The 24,000-nt window shown below is 48.4% G+C and overlaps 1 protein-coding gene across 10 annotated transcripts in view; it reads right to left on the bottom strand.

Annotated features, from left to right (window-relative positions):
* The window catches only part of msi2b (musashi RNA-binding protein 2b), a 226,662-nt gene that overhangs the window by 42,024 nt on the left and 160,638 nt on the right, over positions 1-24,000 (bottom strand). For all 10 annotated transcript variants that reach the window (XM_076281916.1, XM_076281917.1, XM_076281918.1 and 7 more), the window contains exons 9-10: positions 10,848-10,962; positions 3,488-3,562 (exon numbers count right to left, since the gene is read on the bottom strand). In XM_076281916.1, coding sequence (XP_076138031.1) covers positions 3,488-3,562; positions 10,848-10,962 — 190 coding nt within the window. The remainder of the gene's footprint in view (positions 1-3,487; positions 3,563-10,847; positions 10,963-24,000) is intronic.

Genomic DNA, 24,000 nt, shown 5'->3' with positions numbered 1-24,000 from the left:
ATCACTGGCGGGCAGGGGCCTCTGAGTGGAGCCCTGTGATGATGGAGAGGGAGCGCGGGGACCGGACACTCGTCTGCTGCTTTGGGAGCCTCTGGCGTTCACATGAATGCAAGAGGCTTCCTGCCTAAACATTACAGCCATAGGGGATCACTAAAAACAGCCTGTAGATTCAGCCTGCCACTATTACTGTGTAAAACAGCCTGAATGGAGTTGTTTAGGTGGGTTTACTAATGACTGAGTTTCAGTTATAAGGAAGGCGGTGTGTTACTACAATTGTTAAATCAGTGTGAAAATGCTGTTAAAGTGCTAAATTGACACTGCTACCGACTACACAGAGAGTGTGTGGAAATCCATAAACCTCAATAAAAAATCCCACTGGTGAAATGATTGCAATATTTCTTATCCCTGGTGTCTCTATGGGCTGGAAGAGAAGCTGCTAGTCTGCGGCATCGGAGGGAAAGGGGTCGGTCACCTGACGTGTCAGAGAGGACCGCTGGGTTTACGCCATGTGCTGTTTCCTTTGTCAGCACTGTTTCCCAACATGGCCATTATGTCTCTTATCACTACAGCAACCGGCAAGAGGTCAGTAGCAGAGAGAGAGAGTGAGAGAGACAGAGAGAGAGAGAGAAAGAGAGAAAGAAGGGGCCGCAACACACATAACAACTATCACCCCCTACATTAACATGTCCACTGTTAATGCATCCTGCATGATGCATTCTGAATCAGAACTTTGCATCCTTCCAATAAGAGGACTAAAAGATAGCATGCTTGGGTCAGTGCTCTTACTAGTGGCCTATCTGCTTTGGCCACTCTGGTGTCAAAACTGCTCTTTAAAATGTGACCAGCACACATCAGTAGACAGCAGACATAAAAGGCCAAGAAGAAGCACATACAGTATCCCTTACAACTCCCCTTACAACACATAGTCATATCAATCTGAATTGTATGGGAAAAAAGCCATTCTCCAGCCCAGGAGGCCGCATGGAAAAGTGCACTGAACTAATCCAAAGTGCTGAGACATCTAAAGATTTATCTGACAAGGGCAAGCCAAAGGCCACGCTGAAGAGGATCCGGCCTGCCCTCCAATATCACCCCTTTCAAATCCAGTCTCCTGTATGGATTACATGTAGCACTTCAGAGAGGCCGAGAGAAGAAAACACCTGCTGTCTTTTTAACAGTCAATTCTTTAACCTCGGCTGCAACTGAGCTTAAGGTAAATCCCCCCCCCACACTCCGCCGGCGCACAAGTGCGCCATAAAAGCCTCTTTCACCTCACAAGCTCGCCACCAAGGTCACCGCCGCCATCTGAGCAGACGGTCGGAGAAAGAAAGAGAGAGAGGGAGAGAGCGCGAGAGAGAGAGAGAGAGAGAGAGGGAGAGGGGGGTGGCTGATGAGGCGACTCCAGAGGGATTATGCAGAGCCAAAAGTTCCCCTCTCTCCCTCTCTTGTCGCCATTCAATTCCCTCTCTCATATTAGCTCAACTAGATCGAACGTTGACTGTGGGACAGGAGAAAGTGTGCAAGGTGATTTAAGTGCCACCCTCTCTTCCTATCGTTCATACAGTTATTCCAAAAGGCTGTGCAGCGCCAAGCTTCACTGATCAACACAAGCTTGTGTGGGAGTTCATGTGGGTCTGGATCTGGCTGAAGTATCGACTCAACAGACAGAGAAACAATAAGAAAACATATTCCAACTCTGCTACAAGATAAATGTAATGTGTGTGTGTGTAATGTGTGTGTGTGTGTGTGTGTGTGTGTGTGTTTGTATAATGCTTGCACACTGCCAAACAATAGCCAACAAACCCCAAGGCTGCAAATCTGGCAGTTGTTGGTTGCAACAGCATGTTCAGAAAACCCACTTCCAGCTCCACACTGTCCAGACAGCAATGGAGAAGAAGGACTTTTGGACGTGTGAAACTCACACAAGTGCATCCAACACAGAGCAACAAGCACAGCCTGATGGTGCACACTGACCCAACTGTGATGTGTGATGGAGCGGTGTGCAAGCACCCTCAGCATGTGTGTGTCCATATGTGTTAGTCAATGCAATATACTTACTGTATACTGTGTAGGCCTGATATACAGTAGGTGTGTGTCTGTGCATGTGTGTATGTGTGTGAGCTGGTTTGTGTTCATATCCAGCCCGGGTCAGTCTGACGCCATCTTCCCTGGTCCTTTCACCCCTCCCCCCTCGCTCAGGCACACCAGTGGCCCTGTCCAGCGCCTGCCAATTCACCCGTCTTCATTATCCGTCTCCCTCCTTCTGTCCACTCCACTATCCATCCCCCCCCCCGCATGGATACTTCCTGGTTGCGCTCGAGGGACGCGCTTGGTGAGCTCCAGCTTGAGTGGTCAGACTAATGCGGGCTACTTCCGAGAAGCCTGCGGTGCCACAGCGCATTAGCCCCTCTCGGCCTGCCTGTGCATTTACATGTATATGGCACAGAAATATGGCCGGGCCTCAGGGGATCTCTCAGCAGCATGCTCTGACATGTTTACTTACAATGCAACTCCTAAGAGCTGAGCTACGCCCAATCAGTAAGGGTCGGGCGGCTGTAAACCTTTAGACTCGGTGCAATTATCCTGCGGCTTTGACCGGTGCTCGAATCTCAAATCGAACAGTTTTTCTTGAAAACCAAATAAAAAATGAAACACTCGTACGAGCCTCAAAAACGAAACAGTGGTACGGCAGCACATCATGTCTGGAATGTTCTGTGGACCTGGTAGAGTGATGGTACAGTCTTTAAGAGCATCAGAGCTAGTCCAACACATAATCCCTGAGGAAGGAAAATATGCGGTTTCGCTCTGATTCTAAACAGGCCTTTCATGCTGTGGCACCCAGCTGCTGACTGAGGAAACATGATGTGTGTGTGTGTGTGTGTGTGTGTGTGTGTGTGTGTGTGTGTGTGTGTGTGCGCGCGTGCGTGCGTGCGTGTGTGTGAGGAAGGGACACAAGAGGGAGATAACACAGTAGGAGGCCTGGCATGTGCGTCTGTGCCTGTGAGTGCATGTGTGTCTGTGTGTGCATGCCTGTGTTCACACATATGAATTTGTTTCCATCTGTTTGTGAGTCAGTGTGTATGTGTGTGTGTGTGTGTGTGTGTGACTGAACCTGCCAGTAGTCACATGAATGCACATGTTTGTGTGTTCATGTTAGTGTGGTGAGTGTGTGTGCATGCATGTGTGTGTTATGTGTGTGTGTGTGTGTGTGTGTGTGTGTGTGTGTGTGGAGTACATGTGGTGTGTGTGTGTGTGTGTGTGTGTGTGTGTGTGTGGAGTGCATGTGGTGTGTGTGTGTGTGTGTGTGTGTGTGTGTGTGTGTGTGTGTGTGTGTGTGTGTGTGTGGAGGGCATGTGGTGTGTGTGTGGAGGGCATGTGGTGTGTGTGTGGAGTGCATGTGTGTGTGTGCTGGGTATGCATGTTTGTGGGCCAGCAGGGTGGCTATGTGAGTGGGGCCACACACAGAGCTTAACAAGATGGAACTTACCAGGGAACTGATAACTGTAGCTCGGGGCGAAGCCAGTGTATCCCCTGCCATACGTTGCTACAATGTTTGGGTAACCTTAGGAGGAAGAAGAAAGAAAAACATCTATGAAAATCACAAGAAATTAGAATGATTTTCTGTTACACAAAAGGCACACAGAAAGACAAACTGGACACAGGACAATGACACACACACACACACACACACACACACACACACACACACACACACACACACACACACACACACAGAGACAGAAATAGAGCTACTCAAACACACACAAGACAGTATGCTCATATATGCAATACATGTAGCATACATATTGAAATAATAACAGAGTCTGTAAAATAGGCAAAATAGGCACTTTCACTCCATGTTGTGTTTCAGCATTGGCACTGAGAGCACACAGTTATTCATGCATGCAGACGTGGCTCTGCCATCATCAGATTACAGATAGGGGGAGCAGAGTGACAGCGCCCTCTTAAAAGTGTCCGACGCAGAGAGCACAGCAGCCATTCTGCTGATGCAAACCCTTCAGGGTCAGACACCCTCGTCCTCTCTATCTCTCTCTCTCTCTCTCTCACACACACACACACACACACACACACACACACACACACACACACACACACACACACACACACACACACACACACACACACACACACACACACACACACACACACTCTCACTGCAGCCCTGAGTTTTGCTTTCCCTGTCCGTTCTTCGCTTCCCCCTCACACAAACCCCACACCCCCACAAACTGTCATTGATCGATAACCTTTCTTTTATAGCGGCCAGCTAATCGATCATGAAGGACAAGACAGTGCTGGGAGACAATGACTGGGGTGATATTTGTTGCCAGGACATGGAGGATTAGCGCGGCGCACAGCCTCTTAGCGATACGGAGCACGGCGGGAGCTAAAGCCGCGCAGCCCAGATAGCTGGCATGGCGCAGGGACGTGGAGAATATGATGGAGCGATTACAGGGTGTTAGGGAAGGAGAGGAAGAGGAGAGAAACTAGCATTTCCTAGCCCTGCAAACACAAGGAGACATGGGGCACATTGGCAGCAATAGCATTTGAAAAGCCGGTAGCATTACTGTTATTATTTTTACCAATTTCCACCCCCTGCCATCGGAGAAGCTTTTAATGATCCCATTTTAGAGGTCAAATGCATAATAAAACGGACATAAAATGGACATGGTGTTCTTTTGTGTGTATACAATTGTGTATGTCTTTACATCTAATGAATGTACCTGAATGCACTCACTCTCATAAATAAACCATATAACTGGAGGGAAAAGGACAAATTGATCAGAAGCACAGTGATGCAGCAGTTGGCACAAAGAAGCCGCTGGACAAACCCACACAGGGACAAAGCCACTTGCTTCTGCTTCACCTGTGTTCAACTGCTGCAATACAACACAATGACTTGTTGTTGGCTGTTTTCTTGTAATTACTTGTTTCCGTTGCTTATTTGCTTCTATGTCTGTTTACCATTTTCATATGGGCACTATTTCTCAGTGCTGTAGTCATGCCAATATGGCATCTTTGAATTTGAGAGGAAAGAAAAGAGCAGGAACGGAGAGGGTGAGTGGAGCAGAGAGAGAGTGAGAGAGAGAGAGAGAGAGAGAGGACGCAAGAAAGAGCAGGAGCGAGCTGAAGTTTAGAGGGAAGTGGGATGGAGCCCAGCACACATGCTCTTCCTGTCGCGCTGCCAGGAGCGGAGGATGGGCACGACGCGTGGCACGGTGCGGTGCGGTGCGGTGCGGTGAGCCTGTGACGCGTGTGGCTGAGCTGGAGCGGCTCTGGGCCAGCTGCTTATTATTGTTCCTATTCTGTCACAATGCTGCACTGCACACACAAGGAGCCCGGGACTTAATTATCTGGAAGCATTTCAGACACCCGCCACAATGGGTCGTGCTAGAGAACACACTACGTGTGTGTGTGTGTGTGTTTGTGTGTGTGTGCGTGTGTGTGTTTAACGTGTGCATGTATGTCTATCTGCGGGAGCAGTTGTGCCCGTTACCGCTGCTTTAAAAGTGCTCTCCCCTCTTCCCATGCCACCACCATTAAGCGCTATGAGCCAGACCTAACACAGCTTCCAGACCTGCAGCTGAAATACCTAGGAGGAATAGAGTGAGAGAGAGAGAGAGAGGGAGAGCGGGAGAAAGAGAAAGACGAAGAGGGTGAGGTAAATAGAAAAAGGTAAATAGGTTCAGCACACCTAAAGATGCCTAGGAGAACTGCAACACTAAAACACCAAAGCTGTGCCAGACTTGACGGAGCTCTTCGAGCGACTCCTTCCCTTCTGTGCACAGCACACACCCCACCCCACCTCCACCCGCGGCCCTGGGTGGAGCTCCTCTCTCCCGCACACATCTGGTGCTCAACCCAAATGCTTCATTATGGACCAGGCAGCACGGGTACAACCTTTATGACATCAGCGGAGAGCTCCCGTCCGCTCGGAGCCAGCGCGGATAAGCGAGTCTCTCGGGACGCAGCCTTGATCTGCGCCCATCACTCCCCCCGCCTGACCGCCGCCGCCCAGGCAACCCAACCTGACCTCTACGTGTGTGTGTATGCGTGTGTGTGTGGGCGGGGAGTGTGTGTGTGTGTGTGTGTGTGTGTGTGTGTGTGTGTGTGTGTGTGTGTGTGTGGGCGGGGAGTGTGTGTGTTTGTGTGTGTGGGCGGGGAGTGTGTGTGTGTGTGTGTGTGTGTGTGTGTTTGGGGGGGGTTGGATTGGGGGAGGAGTGCTGCTGGTGAAAGTAGGCCTCTCCCCGGGCTCAGGGTGAAGCCATGCATAAGAGAGGAGTCTGTTGCGAACACGAGGAGGGGAGTGGGCAGAACAGGTGTGTCGGCCGAGCTCGGCCGACTGGCCGCTGTCCATGGGAATCAGGGCGCTACGCTACCATACACGCCACGCAAGACTGTCTCATTCGCTGAGCATCACAGCGCTCGTTTGGCTGCCTTGCAGGTCAGCATGTGGAATGGAAAGGAGTCAGAGTGGGGAAATCAGTGAAAACAACTCAAAAGTAGCGGCTACTTCTAGCAAGTGAGGACACCGTGGCATCTAGTGATTTGAGTTCTATGTGACATGTTGCTGTTCCAGTGGTAGCGGTCCCCCTATGGAAGCTATTCTAATGTTGTGGTTCTAATGTTGTGGTTCTAATGTTGTGGTTCTAATGCTGTGTGCTGAGCAGCCTGGTCCTCACTACACTCTGTTCCTACTGCTGATCTGCTTTCCTTGCTCTTCTCCTCCTTTCTGCCCTGTTAACGCCCCCGTCATGTGTGTACGCACGCTTAACAACACTAAGATTGGGTAGCAGCAGAAACCACAGTCAGCAGTAGATAGAGTGGTGTGTAGTGTACCATGCAAAGGATATTTATTAGTTGCAGTGCTAGTTTCTGTTGGATTTGTGTCATTTGGAACACTAGACAGCCGCTTTCCACCAGACAGAGCGGCATGGGACACATGATCACATCTACTCTCTGCTATGTGTTATGGTTTGCCTTTATATCACATCTTAATGTCTCTTTCCTCTCTCCTCCCTGAATTTGTCATTAGTCAAGTGCCAAAAACAAGTGCCAAAGACTTTAACTGTTATTCTTTCCTATTTATTTGATCAACTCTTCCATGTTTTGTGTGAATTTGATGGTTCATTAAAGTCTGTATTAGCTAGCAATAAATCTATTCAACCACACATTACACAGACGCTGAAATGTCAGATTTTCCTCCTTTCTTTTCAAGTGGAAATGTAACTAGGGAACTGATGGAAATTTAGAAGTCTATATGGAATGATTCTGTCTACATGATTCTCCATTTGCAGGTGTTTGCAAAGCTTTGAATACATTTCACCTGTCATTTTCTGGCATGAACAGACTAACTATATGATTTATAACTATCAATATTGTGTCATTTCAAAAAAATATTCCAACCTCATAAAACTGCTCTAGTCCAGTCCCAAGCCAAAGACGCATGTAAACACTTCATATACAGTAGCAACATAGCAGAGCATCATGATGGCAGTGGACATTCACAGCCACACCTGGTGATCTCATCCACATCCCACGTCTGTCTCTGCCCAGTGAAACCTACTGGACCTTCTGTCCGTTCTCTATGTTCCACCTCACCGCTCTGTGTGAGAGGATCCTCTGCTGACTGCTAGATCTCCTCTGCGGTGGCCCTCTCACCTTTGCCTCTCATTACTGGTCATTTCATTCCATGTTGACTTAGCGTCCCCCATCTCCAGACGCCGCTGAGGAAGCCCTCCACAAACACAGAGCCGTCGTGTGCTCTGCTCTCGCGGGCCCCCATCCTCGGAGAGCTAAATGCCACACGCTAAAGCTAAATATACATGACACAGGCTTCTCCTGTGACATTTTAAGAGCTTACTGTGAATGCACTGTGGCATGGCTTCTATTGACAGCGGGGGGATTAGTGCGACACAGGAGTCTGAACCCCAGGGGAAGCCAATGCTCGTCAGGCGAACAACACACACACACGCGCGCGCGCACACACGCGCGCACACACGCACACACACGCACACACACGCACACACACACACACACACACACACACACACACACACACAAGCATACAAACATCTACCCACAAAGCTGGTTCTGCTGTGGTTATTGCCAAAGTGGATGCTAAGACGCTGTGTTCTGTTGCATGCTCATGACTGGAAATAGGGCTAAATGCTGCGGTGGCTGGGGTGGCATGGGAGTGGCTGCTGTGGGACCCAGGAGGGAGGAGGGAGCTCAGAAGAGCTGAATGACATGTGGCAGCACTGCCCACTGCTTTGGAAGCCAGGTCAAAGGTCAGGGAACAAATGGCCATAAGGCTCAGATGACATCATTTCAATCAGAACACTATTTACTCTGTCTAATCACATCTGAACATAAGAGAGCGGGAGACAAACACCCTCATTGTGTATGTGTATGTGTGTGTGTGTATGTGTGTGAGTGTGTGTGTGTGTGTGTATGTGTGTGTGTCCCTGTATAGACCTTCGGTGCTTCTTTGTCAACTCCCAGGAGGGTGCTTATTGTGTAGGGATTTTGTAAGATCATCTCCCGAAAAGAAAAGCAGCACCCCACCCCCTCACACACACACACACTCCTCCCCCCACCCCTCACTGCACCCCCCACCCCTCACTGCACCCCCCACCGTCTTGTCTTCATGCACCTTCTCTCCCGTAAATAAAAGCTGTCACTTCATCAGGCCCCCTGCCTCCCAGCAGCACAAGCCCTTATTTGTGTTATTAATATGCATACTAATGCACCTATTTTATGGCTCAACAGTTCAGATTCGCTTTAGAATCAATTATCCATCTGTTTAAAAAATAAGCCCCGGCTCCTGCTCTTGTGTGGGGGCTTAGAACGTGTACTCATTTGGAGCAAACATACATGGGGCCCTTTAACGCAATAAAGATAAATGGCTCGATTAGGTGTGGTAAACAAAGGCAAGGCGAGGGGGGGGGGGGGGGGGGTGTTAGGGGTGAAGGGGGAGTAAGAGGGGTGCTCTTTAATGAGATTTTGGCAAATGTACCAAATTACACTTCCTTTAAATAATGAGCTGCGTTGATTCCTTTTTTTTTGAGAGATGAGGGTATTCAAATTTTAGAAAAGGAACTTTGTCCTGCATCCTAAATATCAATATTTAGACAAAAGCACTAATGAGAGAGATATCAGTTAATATTCTTGCTCGTGTGCTCCTGATTCTGCGTTTGCGTGGAGTGGCTCTCGTCTTTGTTCCACAATAAGACTGATTAGCGGCGCGCTCCTAATAAGCCTATGATGTCTGCTTTTAGAGCTCTGCTCTACCAGATGTTTCCATGGGCGCCGCTTAGAACACATCTGATGCTGTTATTGTTTTAACGGCTGCCCCGGGGCCTGCCTTCCAAGCCTCTCTCTAGACCGCAAACCAACCCAAACCCCCCCCCCCCCCCCATAAAAAAAAAACAACGTACAGAAGCAAAAAAGCAGACGGTGCTTAGATCAGCAAGCGTCAGCCCCAAAATGAACAGTTACTCCCTCAGACGCTCTCCAGGGCCGCAGCTACCGTAAGTTGGGCAAATGGCTGACAAAAGTTTTTCGGTGCCGCAGTGGAGTGTCGGGCGGGAAGCTGAGGATTCCAGGAAGATGGATTACAGTGGGCGAGCAGCGCCTCCCTCTCCTCTCCCCTCTCCCGCTTCCTCTCTTCCTAACGACAAAGAGCCCTCCACCTATTATTCAGCACTCCTGAGGTGGAGGACAGATGAAATCATAAATTCATAATTTAACATTATTTCAATTTTCCTCTTCATTTAGTTCTGTAATGTGGGTTTGGGGGGGTTTTGGGGGGTCGGCGGGCTGAGGAGGTTGGCCAGAGGAACGGAGGGGGTCAAGGCCAGAATATCTATGGCATATTTTCACGCAAGCCCTCTCCCCCCACATGGCCGCTTCATCAAGGCAAATTACGGGTGGGACGACCTCTCCCTGCTGCCTCCATTAGGGCCCTGGGCCGTGCGCAACGCGCGCCAGGCATCAAACGATTTATTTGCTTCACTTACTTTCGGCAGACGATCAATCTCGCTATAATTATCTCTTGTCAGTAAAGCAAGGGGGCTCAGGCTCCAGATCACACAAGGGGGAGGAGGTTAGTGGAATCACCCCCCCCCCCCCCACTCCTCACCCTCCTTTCTCTTTCTCTTTTCTCTTTTTCTGCCTCAACGTCTCTTGTCTATCTGTTCTCTTTCATTACTTGCGAAATGTCTACGAATAAGAGAGAGAGAGAGAGAGAGCGAGAGAGAGAAAAAAAGGGAAAATGAAGGGAGGCACAAGCTAACGGCGTGTGCTGGGAGACAGACTGTATGATGTTTCTGTGTCTGTGTGTCGGATGGGAGCGCTGCCGCTGAAGTGCTGTGGGTGGATCTGGCGTGCTGCCAGTGCAGTCTGGAGTGGAGTGGAGTGGCATTAACTCAAACATACAGTGCTGGTGTCAGCCCGCGAGTCACAAGGCTGTCTCCGAGGAGGCCTCGCCAAGCGCCGCCCCAGCTCAATTCCACTTTATTTATACAGCCCCATTAACTAGGAGCATTGTCTCAGGGCAATTTATGGAACCTCTGGTCTAACACCTCTCCTGAAAGCATAAAGGCAACAGAGGCAAAGAAATACTGTTTAATCAGAAATCACCCAACAGCAGTGGCCAGCTCAGAAGGGCAGAGTTCTCTGTCTTCAGCCCACTCCTCTTAGCCACTGTGACTATTTTGGGTTGTTGTTTCTCTTATTCTGTGAGCTTGTCTCCATGCTGGTGAGAGAGAGAGAGAGAGAGAGAGAGAGAGAGAGAGAGAGAGAGAGAGAGAGAGAGGTGGACTTACTCAGCATGCCCATGCCCAGCATGAAGGCATCCATGGTGTAGGGCAGTCCTCTGGCCCGCCCCCGCGTCCCTGGGGGAAACATCACTTCCTTCGGCTGGGCCTTCTTGCATTCTACCTGTGAACACAGAGAGCGCAGGGACATTAGAGCACAGCGCATCACATCACACTCCCACCCCATCAGCAGAGCTGCTCACACTCACGCTTCACATGACATCACATTTGCCCTGCAACAAGAGGCACAGCCACAGACATGTGTACATGACATCTCCCCTCAGGACAGCGCTCTGACACGGCCGTACTGTACCGCTCCACTCCACCCCATAAGCCCTGTGCGTGGGGGATGTTCCAGCCCTGTTACTGTACTGTTCCACTCCACCCCATAAGTCCTGTGCGTGGGGGATGTTCCAGCCCTGTTACTGCTGTTCTGGAATTTGACACTGATGATGCTTCTCTTGGTTAGATTCAAAACCATTTTACAGTCACATTTATGACATCCCAGATTCCAACAGCCATGGTGGTGTGGTTATTAAATGACCTATTCATTTCAATAGAAATAAAGCAGCACAGTGACCTATGGAGGCCGATCCATCCCTCTCTAGCTGGAGAGCATCCTGTAGCCGGCCGGGCGCTGCAGTGGTCAGGGGATGATAACAGAGGGGAGGTGAGCGGACAAACATTTGTGTGTGGACAGTCCTTTTATGATGGCTGTAGACACACAGACACACATATTGGGTGAAAAGCAACCCAATTCCCACCTCTGCTTCAGGCCCAATGACGCCATATTTCACAGGAACAGGGCAGAGTGAGAGACAAACCATTGACTTTGGAAAGGTTGGACCTTTCCTTCCAGCCTACACACAGACACACACACACACACACACTGGCGCACACTCACACACACACCTGATGTCACACACACACACAGGTTGCAAATGTAAGTCGTCACATCCCTGTGTCGATTTTCTGCTTGCTGTGTTTGTCCAAGCATGCTGAGGCCCGGCCTGCCCCAGGCAAGCGTCCTCTCTCTTATTGGTAAACATTTCCCATTTCTCTTTCCCTCCGTCCCAACTCTTTCCCTCTCATCTCTTCCCTCCCTCTCTCATCTCTTCCCTCCCTCTCTCATCTCTTCCCTCCCTCTCTCATCTCTTCCCTCCCTCTCTCTCTCCTCCCGTCTGCCACTCTGCCTTTCCACTTTTCTCCACTCCACGTCTCTCACACTCTTCCCCCTCTCTCTCCATCTCTCTCTGCCTGCTCCCCCCATCATCATGGAAAGTGATGTGGGCCCTGGGGCCGCTCTGGTTCCCCTGTGTGTGCGTGTGTGTGTGTGCGTGTGCGTGTGTGTGTGTGTGTAGTGGGTGCCATCAAGCGCTCCGCTCTCCTGCTGCGGTGAATGACATTTCACCCTCCTCTCTACACCATGCATAGCTAAGTGGCTGTTGCTCAGAGACAGGAACCAAGGTCTGTGACAAACACACACACACACACACACACACACACACACACACACACACACATTCTCTCTGTGTTTGTTTTACTCACACACAAAGACATCTACGAATGCTCTCACACTCACAAAGACAGAGGTGCAAATGTAATAACATAAACACACATTATTTTCATCACAAGAAACACACACACACACGGCTGATTTTGTATGGATCTCACTGTTAATACACCAAACCTAGACAATAGACACATATATAGAGTCTGGTAAATGGACACACTCACTTGCCCTGGTGGCACCCGACTTGGATGGGGAAGCTCAGTGAAGTGAGAGCACATAGCAAAATACAGCCTTATGACAGACATATATGGGAAAAATACAGCCTCCGACTACTCAACACAGTTGGCCTAATGCAGCATCTGACATCATCTGACATCTGACATCACACACACACACACACACACACACACACACACACACACACACACACACACACACACACACACACACACACACACACACACACACACACACACACACACACACACACACACACACACACACACACACACACACACACACACACACACACACACACACACACACACACACACACACACACTCAAAGAGAGACACGAGTTCCCTTACAAAACAAGAGATCCCCCCACACATGCAGTAAAAGCGGATGAACCCTACATAACAAGCTGGTGGTTCTCTGTGTGTGAGAGAGTCTGCCCTCCGCTGTGCTGTCACACAATCTCTTCTGTACTGTCTCCCATTCTCTCTTCTCCCTCACTCACTATCTCACACACAGGCACACACACACACACACTCACACACACACTCTTTCACTGGGTATTACAGGGCAGTTTCACCAGCTGCTGGAGCTGCCTGGCCCACGTCTACAGGCTGTCCACACCACCAGCCCGAGTGATGGGGAGGGAGGGAGGGGTGGGGGTGGGGGGGGGGGGGCACGGGGGCCCCACTCACCCCCTCAGCAGGGTTCCTGTCTGCCAGAGTCAGTCGACTGCCCGAGGGAGTGTCTGGACTCCACTCATCTGTCTGTCTGTGAGTGGCTATGCACTATGTGTCTGTGTCTCTCTCTCTCTCTCTCTCTCTGTGTGTATGATTGAGGGAGAATCCATATGTATGTGCTTTTGTGTATGTGGTAAAAAGGCACGTCGAGTGTCTGTCTGTGGGTTTGTCTCTGTGCATGTCTAATTCTGCTTGCCTCTCTGTCTTGCTCCATGCCGTTGTTTGTCTCTTGGTCTCCGTACGTGATGTCTCATTTTAGCCTGTCTGTCTGTCAGTCTGCGCACACGTCATCCCTGTCTGTTTGGCCATGTCTGTCCATCCGTTTATTTACCTGCCTTTTTTCTTTTCTGTCTTCCTCTGTCTGTCAGTCTGTCTCTACTCTATGCATGTCTGTCTTTCTATCTGTCTGTCTCTCTCACACCCACTACCTTTGTCTGCTGCTGTCCAACAGGCAGGTGTTTGTCTCTCTGTCTCTGCTGCTGCTGCTGAGGCTGCTGCTCCATTTGAACATCTGGCAGCTCCTGTGACTGCTCAAGCCCCAGCCCCCCCCGCTCCCCCCCCCCCCCCCCCTAGCCCCTCAGCCACAACCCATCCAGCCTGCCCGTCTGCAAACAACCACAACAACAGCAACAGCTCACTGCCCTAAAATGGACGACGCGATTGAACACAGTGTAGGACAAAGAGCAGGAAATAGAAAAGTAGGAACACTGGATTGTGGTTAATGTATTGCAGGGTGCGCGGTGGTTGTTAAGTCACCTCTGACAACAAGTGCATTAGAGTTGACAGTGTTTATGTTCGAGACCTTTCAAAACAACAAATAAGTGTTAAACCAAAATATACAATCACATATCTTCCCTCTAGCACTACTTGGTTAATGTCCTTAGACACACCAGACAGCACCCTTTCCACACACCCTTCAGAGCATGGGTATTTCTATGCCCTCTGAGGTGCACAGACTGCCATTTAAAGTGATAAGGAACATTACATTGGCATTAAGCAAAGAATAGGCAACACCCTGTAGAAAACAACACACCTTAATTACGCGCGCTGAGCTAAACGAGCTAAGAGGGCGTGACACGTCTAATTATTGTTCAGTCGATAATTGCCATGGCATTTGGTCGTGGTGGCTGTTAGACGCGGTGGTTTGGCTAATCATTGAGAGCCGTCGTCGGCGCAGGTGTCATCAGCGAGGGCCGTTGGAGGTCCCGGGGTCCGCGCCGGCTAGCGCTCCGCTCCGCACTATTACTTAACTAATTAGAGGGAGAGGGAATGGGTTCGGCTAGCGTTAGCACTGATGAGGCCCTTCACGGGCCTAATGAAGAAGATGAGGAGGAGGGACAGATCGCTAACGACCTGGGAGTGGGAGAGGCTCCGCCGCAGGGAGAGGAGCAGGGAGGCAGAACAGGTGAAGGCCTCAGAGTAGAGGAGGACGCTGAGCCAGACACTGAGACAGCCCAGACGAGCACTTCCTCCATCTCATATCCATGCACTGGGAGATGATATGGGTAGGGCTATGGTCAAGTTATGGGGACAGCCAAGTATCCATCTACAGCACATCATCTTCTGACAGATGGCTGAAATATTGGGCACAAATACTGTATCCCTGAAGTACACCTTTGAGTGACTTATGAAGTGACAAGACAGATCAAATGTGGGGACTGGCAAGCTCACTGACAATCAACCAAGTAATGGCATGACCCCACCTGTAATACCTACCTTACAAAACAACCCAATCAATGCTTACATGCAGTAGAGTTAATCCAAAAGCCCTATTCAGCTGTAAGGCAAGCCCCGGGCAATCCAACAAGTTCTGAGCTGCACATTATCATGTGGCGGGGAGAACCCGATACAGTGCTAGCAGAGATTGTACGAAGCTGTCAAATTTTCACAGCCAATTCATCAGTCCACCACCCACAGCTCTGGCTGTCAGTATCAGTGCCATGGACACCTAAACAGCTGTCACCCTCCTCTGGTAGGCCAGGCCCCTCCTGCTGCCTCCACAACTCCCCACATCTCCACATTTAAATAGAATATGAGGGGGAGAGTAGAGGTCAACTGGTGGGGGCAGTGGGTCCAGGGGAGAGCGGGGAGCGAGGTCAGGGGGGAGCGCATGGGTGGCGGGGGTGATGGCTAGCGTCCCGTGCTGTAGGCCAGCAGGCATGTGGGGGGGCACTCAGCAGCTCTGGTCTCGCCTCTCTCCCGTCTCTTAATGGTCAGGAGTGGCAGACCGCAGATGATCTGCAGATCAGAGCCGTTGGAACGCTCTCGTTCTACTGACCCTGGAGACAGGATTGTGTCATAACCTGAGGAGTGCACTGGGCTCCTGTTCTCACGTTCCATTTGAGGATGATTACCTGAGGAGTGCACTGGGTTCCTGTTCTCACGTTCCATTTGAGGATGATTACCTGAGGAGTGCACTGGGTTCCTGTTCTCACGTTCCATTTGAGGATGATTACCTGAGGAGTGCACTGGGTTCCTGTTCTCACGTTCCATTTGAGGATGATTACCTGAGGAGTGCACTGGGTTCCTGTTCTCACGTTCCATTTGAGGATGATTACCTGAGGAGTGCACTGGGTTCCTGTTCTCACGTTCCATTTGAGGATGATTACCTGAGGAGTGCACTGGGTTCCTGTTCTCACGTTCCATTTGAGGATGATTACCTGAGGAGTGCACTGGGTTCCTGTTCTCACGTTCCATTTGAGGATGATTACCTGAGGAGTGCACTGGGTTCCTGTTCTCACGTTCCATTTGAGGATGATTACCTGAGGAGTGCACTGGGTTCCTGTTCTCACGTTCCATTTGAGGATGATTACCTGAGGAGTGCACTGGGTTCCTGTTCTCACGTTCCATTTGAGGATGATTACCTGAGGAGTGCACTGGGTTCCTGTTCTCACGTTCCATTTGAGGATGATTACCTGAGGAGTGCACTGGGTTCCTGTTCTCACGTTCCATTTGAGGATGATTACCTGAGGAGTGCACTGGGTTCCTGTTCTCACGTTCCATTTGAGGATGATTACCTGAGGAGTGCACTGGGTTCCTGTTCTCACGTTCCATTTGAGGATGATTACCTGAGGAGTGCACTGGGTTCCTGTTCTCACGTTCCATTTGAGGATGATTACCTGAGGAGTGCACTGGGTTCCTGTTCTCACGTTCCATTTGAGGATGATTACCTGAGGAGTGCACTGGGTTCCTGTTCTCACGTTCCATTTGAGGATGATTACCTGAGGAGTGCACTGGGTTCCTGTTCTCACGTTCCATTTGAGGATGATTACCTGAGGAGTGCACTGGGTTCCTGTTCTCACGTTCCATTTGAGGATGATTACCTGAGGAGTGCACTGGGTTCCTGTTCTCACGTTCCATTTGAGGATGATTACCTGAGGAGTGCACTGGGTTCCTGTTCTCACGTTCCATTTGAGGATGATTACCTGAGGAGTGCACTGGGTTCCTGTTCTCACGTTCCATTTGAGGATGATTACCTGAGGAGTGCACTGGGTTCCTGTTCTCACGTTCCATTTGAGGATGATTACCTGAGGAGTGCACTGGGTTCCTGTTCTCACGTTCCATTTGAGGATGATTACCTGAGGAGTGCACTGGGTTCCTGTTCTCACGTTCCATTTGAGGATGATTACCTGAGGAGTGCACTGGGTTCCTGTTCTCACGTTCCATTTGAGGATGATTACCTGAGGAGTGCACTGGGTTCCTGTTCTCACGTTCCATTTGAGGATGATTACCTGAGGAGTGCACTGGGTTCCTGTTCTCACGTTCCATTTGAGGATGATTACCTGAGGAGTGCACTGGGTTCCTGTTCTCACGTTCCATTTGAGGATGATTACCTGAGGAGTGCACTGGGTTCCTGTTCTCACGTTCCATTTGAGGATGATTACCTGAGGAGTGCACTGGGTTCCTGTTCTCACGTTCCATTTGAGGATGATTACCTGAGGAGTGCACTGGGTTCCTGTTCTCACGTTCCATTTGAGGATGATTACCTGAGGATGACTTTCACCCCCCCTCATTCCCGGTGCTGCATGTGTACGGGAGGATGCTTATTTACAGTTGCTAATGTGGAAGATAAGGAGCTGAGTTGTTTTGAGGCATCACTGTGATTATGTTCTCCATTGGCAGAGCCTCAAATGCACTGCCTGAGGGATCGGGGAAGTGATTATAGCTTCATTAAAGCAGAGTGGAGACATTCACTGAAAAGGTATTATTTATATAAGCTGAGACACACACACACACACACACACACACACACACACTGCTCCTGAGACACACTGTGTCTCTCTCTCACTCGGACGTACACACACACACACACACACACACACACACACACACACACACACACACACACACACACACACACACACACACACACACACACAGCACATATACGATCATATGTAAATGCATAGTATATGTGTGCATACACTATTATGCACGCATACAGTACAGCCATAAAGATATTTATGAATGTCTGCTTATTAAAAGGATGCAAGGATCTTAAGGCTCTTTGTTAATAGGAACCAACTGCACGGTGGCATTAATCAAACTTTTCCTCGACCATATTGCACAGATGAATAGCAGAAACAAAGGCTGTTACTTCAGAAAAACAATGACTCAGGCAAAAGTAAAGGTATCCATCAAAATAATGGCTTGGATAAGAGTAGGTGCATTATATTCAAATGTGGGGTTATGCAATCTTGCCATTAAGAATAAGAAAGAATAAGAATAAGATAATAAAAAAGTACTCAAGTTATAGCAATTGCATAATAATGCATTGCCAATTGCATTAAAACTACTCATATAATTCCAATTTATTGGGGGAAAATACAGACAGGGGCACCATAAATTCAACAGAAATCAGGTTCTCAAAGTGAGTGTTGTTCAGAGATATGGAGTATGGTGCAATGAGCCATACAAATGCTGAAAGACACCTGCAGGTAAAACTAATCAGTAAATAACACAGAAATCTACTCAAAACAGTATAATTCGATTCCAAAAGAAATCCTTAGGCAGCAACCGAGCACAGTAAATGTGGTCCTAGAAGCCTGTTTGCCTGCACTTGAAGGACAAGCACTGCCTTTAACAAGCTCAATCACCCGCACTGACACACCGCCTCTGATGACAGTGTGCTGATTCACTCTCTACCTCGCTCTGTCTTCTTCACATACACACACACACACACACACACGCACACACACACACACACACGCACGCACGCACGCACACACACACACACACACACACACACACACACACACACACACACACACACACACACACACAGAACACAGACACACACACACACACACACAAAACAGCAGAGCCAAGCTTTAGCGCCCACAACAGAATGACTCACAGCGCAGACGCCTCACTCACACACACTCCATCACACGCTCAGGGAGAGGACAACAGCCTCCGAAATAGGACCATGTTCATTAGTGTGTGAATGTGTACATCACACGACAATGAATGGAGGAATCTACATGAATGATGCCATATTCTCAAGCCTGGCAGCTTCTGTGTGGGCACTGGAGAGAGGAGCCAGCACAAGCCATGGAGGCACGTTTCAGGTCGGGCTCTTTCATGCACACACACACTAGCATAGCTGAGGAGCAGGTCTATGCAATCAGAGTGAGGCTCAGCGGAGTTTATTTGCACATTTATTGAGGATTCATTCTTCTTTGATGGATGATGCATTTAGAAGGGAGTTGAATAAACACCTCAACTGATAAGATCTCGCGTTGTTTGATTCCATACATCCAGACCTCGTGTAAGTGGCCTATTTAACGCCATCTTCAGCCCTAGTCTATGCTAAATGATCATCTTCTTACTCGCCCACACAACTTTACCATTAGCTCAACACTCCTGACTGCATAGGTCAGCATTCACCACCTGCCTTCTTACACTGTGCAGCTGCTAACATAAACACCAGTGAAAATTGCTCATAATTGCATCATTAAGGGATCATGATGCTTGATCTATAGCAAAATGTTTCTCTATATGGACAAACTGCTTGTTGTGATAAACTGTAGTGTATTCCTTGCTACAGTATGCCACTGACTGCACAGTGGGAGAGCGCAACAGTGCGATGCTAACTCACACGGGGATCTAAAGCTCCCGTCTGCTGTGTGCTCCTACTCACTCTCAGTGCTAGTGCTCACAGGCCTTATGTTCCAGTGCAGCTGACAACAGCACACAGGCTGTGTGTACCTGAGCTCTCTCTATTGATCAGTTGCCCATTCCACCTTCTTCTATGGATGCTTTCTCCCTTTAGCAGACAGCTGGGATGTCTCACCTCTAAAGTGTGCAATATTAATCTCTCTGTCTCTCTCTCTCTCTCTCTCTCTCTCTCCCTCTTCCAGCTCTGAGCCCCCCATACCTCCAGACGCGACAGAGCTCTGTTATAGAGACTCTCACCTCCGACATAAATTCCAGCGACATGCAAAAGGTCACAGAGCGACAAACTGCTCTGTCTTGTTTGTGAAGTGCAGGCAGATTAAATAAAAAGATAGCAGCCATGCCAAACCCCACCGTGCTCCACTCTCCCTGCACCGACTCCTTTCTCTGTTCCGTTTTGCTCCAGGGCAACAGCATTCGCAGCTTAACAGCCAGGCATAATTCACCGCAACTGGAATTAAATTACATTGGAGACTTGGGGGCCGCCTTACATTATTGATATACTTACAGCTATTTCGCCTGACACAGAAATCTATATTCACCAGGCTTTTAAAAAAAGAGAAGGAAAATAAATAGAGAGAGAGAGAGAGAAGAGAAAAAAAGCAGAAATGCTGTCAGGGACTATTTACAGTATACTTACTGGAGCGTATGTCTATTTTACAGAGCTTTACCATTAAGAGGCTACTTGGGAACGCACCAATAATACACATATAAAAAGAACAAAGAAACCATAGGAGCTCGGGAGGCCTGCCAGGGCTCGTAGATTGAGGGAGCTCCGCGGTGGGACTGGACCGCAGGCCTCTGCATCATCTCAGCGCCACCTCGGTGAGTCACCGCCTGTCTGTCCCCCAGCTAGCCTACGTCCACTTTATTGGCCCCTCTCTGCTGTCTGTGTTACATCACCTCCCGTCAGGCACCCGTAATGGCCCTTTATGTGGCCATGTGTTTGCTGCTTTGTTATACATGTCAGGGGTCAATTATGTCAAGGGGACACTCTGCTCTTTCAGGCCTTCACCTGCGTTGTTCCCTTTCTTCTTTAAAAGGAGACGATGCAGGGCGTCTCATCCTGCCCATGTTTTGACACCTCCGTGTACAGAGAGCACTTTGCCAATAGCATGCTCCATTATTAGCGTGGCTGAATGACTGTAATCTTTTCAAATATCACAATTTCCCTCCATTAGTTCAAGCTACTCTTTAAAATACTGCCACCGTCTCCCACGGGTAAACAGACGGACAGTTGCCATCACAATGACCACAGCCGTAAAATCACCCCGAAAAATGCAGACGGCTGATGTAAAAAACAGAAATAGGAGACAGAGAAAGACAGACAGACAGAGAGAGAGAGAGAGAGAGAGAGAAAGAGAGAGAGAGACAGAAAGGGAGAGAGAAAGAGGAGTGTAAACTGATGGCATTTTTTTTGTGCCGAAAGCCATCATGTTGAATCCTCTCAATGTCTTCTTGTCACACCCTCTTGTGTGTGTGTGTGTGCGCTTACTTGAGAGTGTGTGTCAATGTGCTTGTATGTTTCTTTGGGAAAATGTGTGTTGACGCTTCGAGCAAGAAAGAAGAGAGGAAGAGTCATTCCTCACACTCACACCCTCTCTCTTTCTCTCTTTCTCTCGCTCTCCCTCCCTCTCTCCTCCTCCTCCTCGCGTTTCTCCTCACAGCGGTAGATTATCTCAGAATGATATTGCAGGCCCTGAGCCACAGCATGGTTGAGGCAGACACTAAATTGGTCCATCGACACACACTGCACTTATCACACATGCTAATGGGAGGCGGCACGGCAGGCAGGCAGGCAGGCCAGCAGGACTCTCCAGCGGGCGGCCTTCTGCTCCCTCGCTCGCTCGCGTCTGACGGAGGGGGTCGGCCACCGACACCGGGGGTAACCTTTCTGCTCTGTGACGGAAACAGGGCTTGGTGTGGCTATGCCAGTGTGTGTGTGTGAGTGTGTGTGTGGGTGGGTGCACTTTTCTGCTAAATAAAGCTGTCTCTTTTCTGCTTTGTACATTATTGGTGTCTATTATTGTATTTCTGTGTGTGTGTGTGTGTGTGTGTGTGTGTGTGTGTGTGCTTGAGCAAGAGAAAGTGAGTGAGAGGAGGAGAGGGAGAATGTGTGTGTGTGTGTGTGTGTGTGTGTGTGTGCGGGGAGTGGGGGTGTTGCAAGCAAGCGTGTGTTCACACATGTGTAGGTCAACAACATTGCCAGGGGTAGAGAGAACTGTAGAGGACTTGTTCATGTTCCTTACATAAGTCACTCCAGTACAGACGTGCAAACACCCTGAATCTGTGCACTTTATATTGTATAGAATAGAGGACAGTGACACACACTGCCTTATATAATACCTAGAGTGTGAGTTAAATACGCCATTATATAAGAACCATTACGACACCGGAAGAAACATTTTCTAACAGTCTCTACAATAGTCATTTGAGGTAGGACATATATTTTCAGACAGGCTGATTTATGTGATATTATGACAATTTATTACAATCATAAACCATGTTTTTATAGCTACAGAAACGACAGTGAGATCTTCTGATTCTAATTTAATAAAACAAGCTTGTTGGATCTTTTTTGGTGACAGCTAATTAAGACTACTTACAACTAAAAACTAAATCTACAAAGGCGCCATCAGACATGAAACATTCCTTAATTCAAACAAATGTATTAGTCTGACAAGCTGCCTTTCCGAGCAGATAAAATATTTGAACTTCTATGGTCACACCTTTCAACTTAAAGGCTTTTATTCATGTGACTAATTTACCATTTAAGTCTTAACTTGTCATGGCTGCTTCAGTCTATATGCAGAGGTTCCCATAACAACGGTTTGTTTTGACAATGAAATACTGTATGTGTGGAAAACATCCAAATGAGTTGAGATCAGGAGCGTGAGCTGGTATTACTGTGACACAGACGATCACCATTTAACTGTTCAATGCTTCACTTAAGGGAAGAGGAGAGATAGACTTCTCTGCATAGTCAGTCTGCCTCTTCACCACCTCCATGTTTGGATACTGTCTGTCCACTAGGCACTTTTTACCACTGTCTTTCTGCATCACTGCGTGCTATTAGCACATTAGCACATTCCCTGCCTCAGTCATTACAAGCGCCTCTTGATTGATTAATCACCACTATGTGGATACTGTTTTTAGAATTGATTTAGATTAAGTGTTAGTTAGTATAATTTGTATTTTAGTATATTTAGTATATTCTTTATCTTCTACTGTCCTTATTGCTTAGTTGTGTTTTTTTATTATATACTTTTAATTACTTTTTCTGCTGTTAGTGAATGTGTGTGTGTTGTCTGTATGTTACTGAGACCTTGAATTTCCCCTGGGGATGAATAAAGTATCTATCTATCTATCTATCTATCTACAGGTATCACCAGCGCGCTACTCTATACCGGCTCTCTACGTGGACTGCAAATGCAGATTGAAATGAGCAACAGCAGAATACAGTGTTTCACTGTGAGGGAGTTTTAGTCTGGCTTCACATGGCAAAATACACAGTATTTCACTGTGAGGGAGTTTTAGTCTGGCTTCACATGGCAAAATACACAGTGTTTCACTGTGAGGGAGTTTTAGTCTGGCTTCACATGGCAAAATACACAGTGTTTCACTGTGAGGGAGTTTTAGTCTGGCTTCACATGGCAAAATACACAGTGTTTCACTGTGAGGGAGTTTTAGTCTGGCTTTACATGGCAAAATACACTGGGCCAGATGTACAGAGAAAGCGCTAATACCGAGTTTTTCTATGCGCAGAAAGTGAACGCTATGCTTTGCCATATTTACTAAGGAATTTACTAAGCTGTCACTTCATTACGTATACATCGCTCATCACCTCCCGTCCCCACCCCCTCTACAACCCCTCTTCCCTTTTGCATAGATGTTTTTAGTTAGATGAAATACTTCAAAAATGACAAGGTGTCTCAAAAGTGTCTGACAGGCCCCGGACCTCAGAGTGCTAGTCTAGCAGATTGGGAAGTGTAGGTTGCTTTTGAAAAAAACGGATGCTCTGAATACTGATTCAGCTGTCTCTAAAGGTTTCTCTAATTGACGCATTTAACCGCAATTTGGATTTCATACATATTGCAGAATACCTAATCAATCGCTATTAGCACTTCTCCTCCCCTGTGTGCAATACTCCCACTTTCCCCTGACCCTCCTATGAATGCATATGCATGACACAGAAAAGTGCAAATAGCCATTCTCAGCTCCCGCGACAGACAGTCTGCGCTTTTTCCTCAGTGCGGCCTGTTTGTACATACCTTGCCATGTTTTTGCGTGCACGTTACGAATCAAATACGCCTGAAGTGGGCGCAAAAACATTAGTACATCTGGCCCACAATGTTTCACTGTGAGGGAGTTTTAGTCTGGCTTTACATAGTAAATGTCAAGAGATGTGCTTTTTATTTGCTTTTCCGATGTTTCTAGAGGAAAGGCCTAGCAAATACTACAAGAGGGGCTGCCCTAAAGTCATCCCAGACTACCAAG

The sequence above is a fragment of the Alosa pseudoharengus genome, unplaced genomic scaffold, assembly GCF_046254945.1.
Source record: "Alosa pseudoharengus isolate Yale_2024_CS ecotype anadromous, Long Island Sound unplaced genomic scaffold, YU_APseudo_1.1 YU_APseudo_1.1_scf_13, whole genome shotgun sequence".
In the NCBI taxonomy this organism is placed as follows: domain Eukaryota; kingdom Metazoa; phylum Chordata; class Actinopteri; order Clupeiformes; family Clupeidae; genus Alosa; species Alosa pseudoharengus.
The sequence above is the reverse complement of the archived record's forward strand: the minus strand, read 5'-3'. Positions and strand labels throughout refer to the sequence as shown.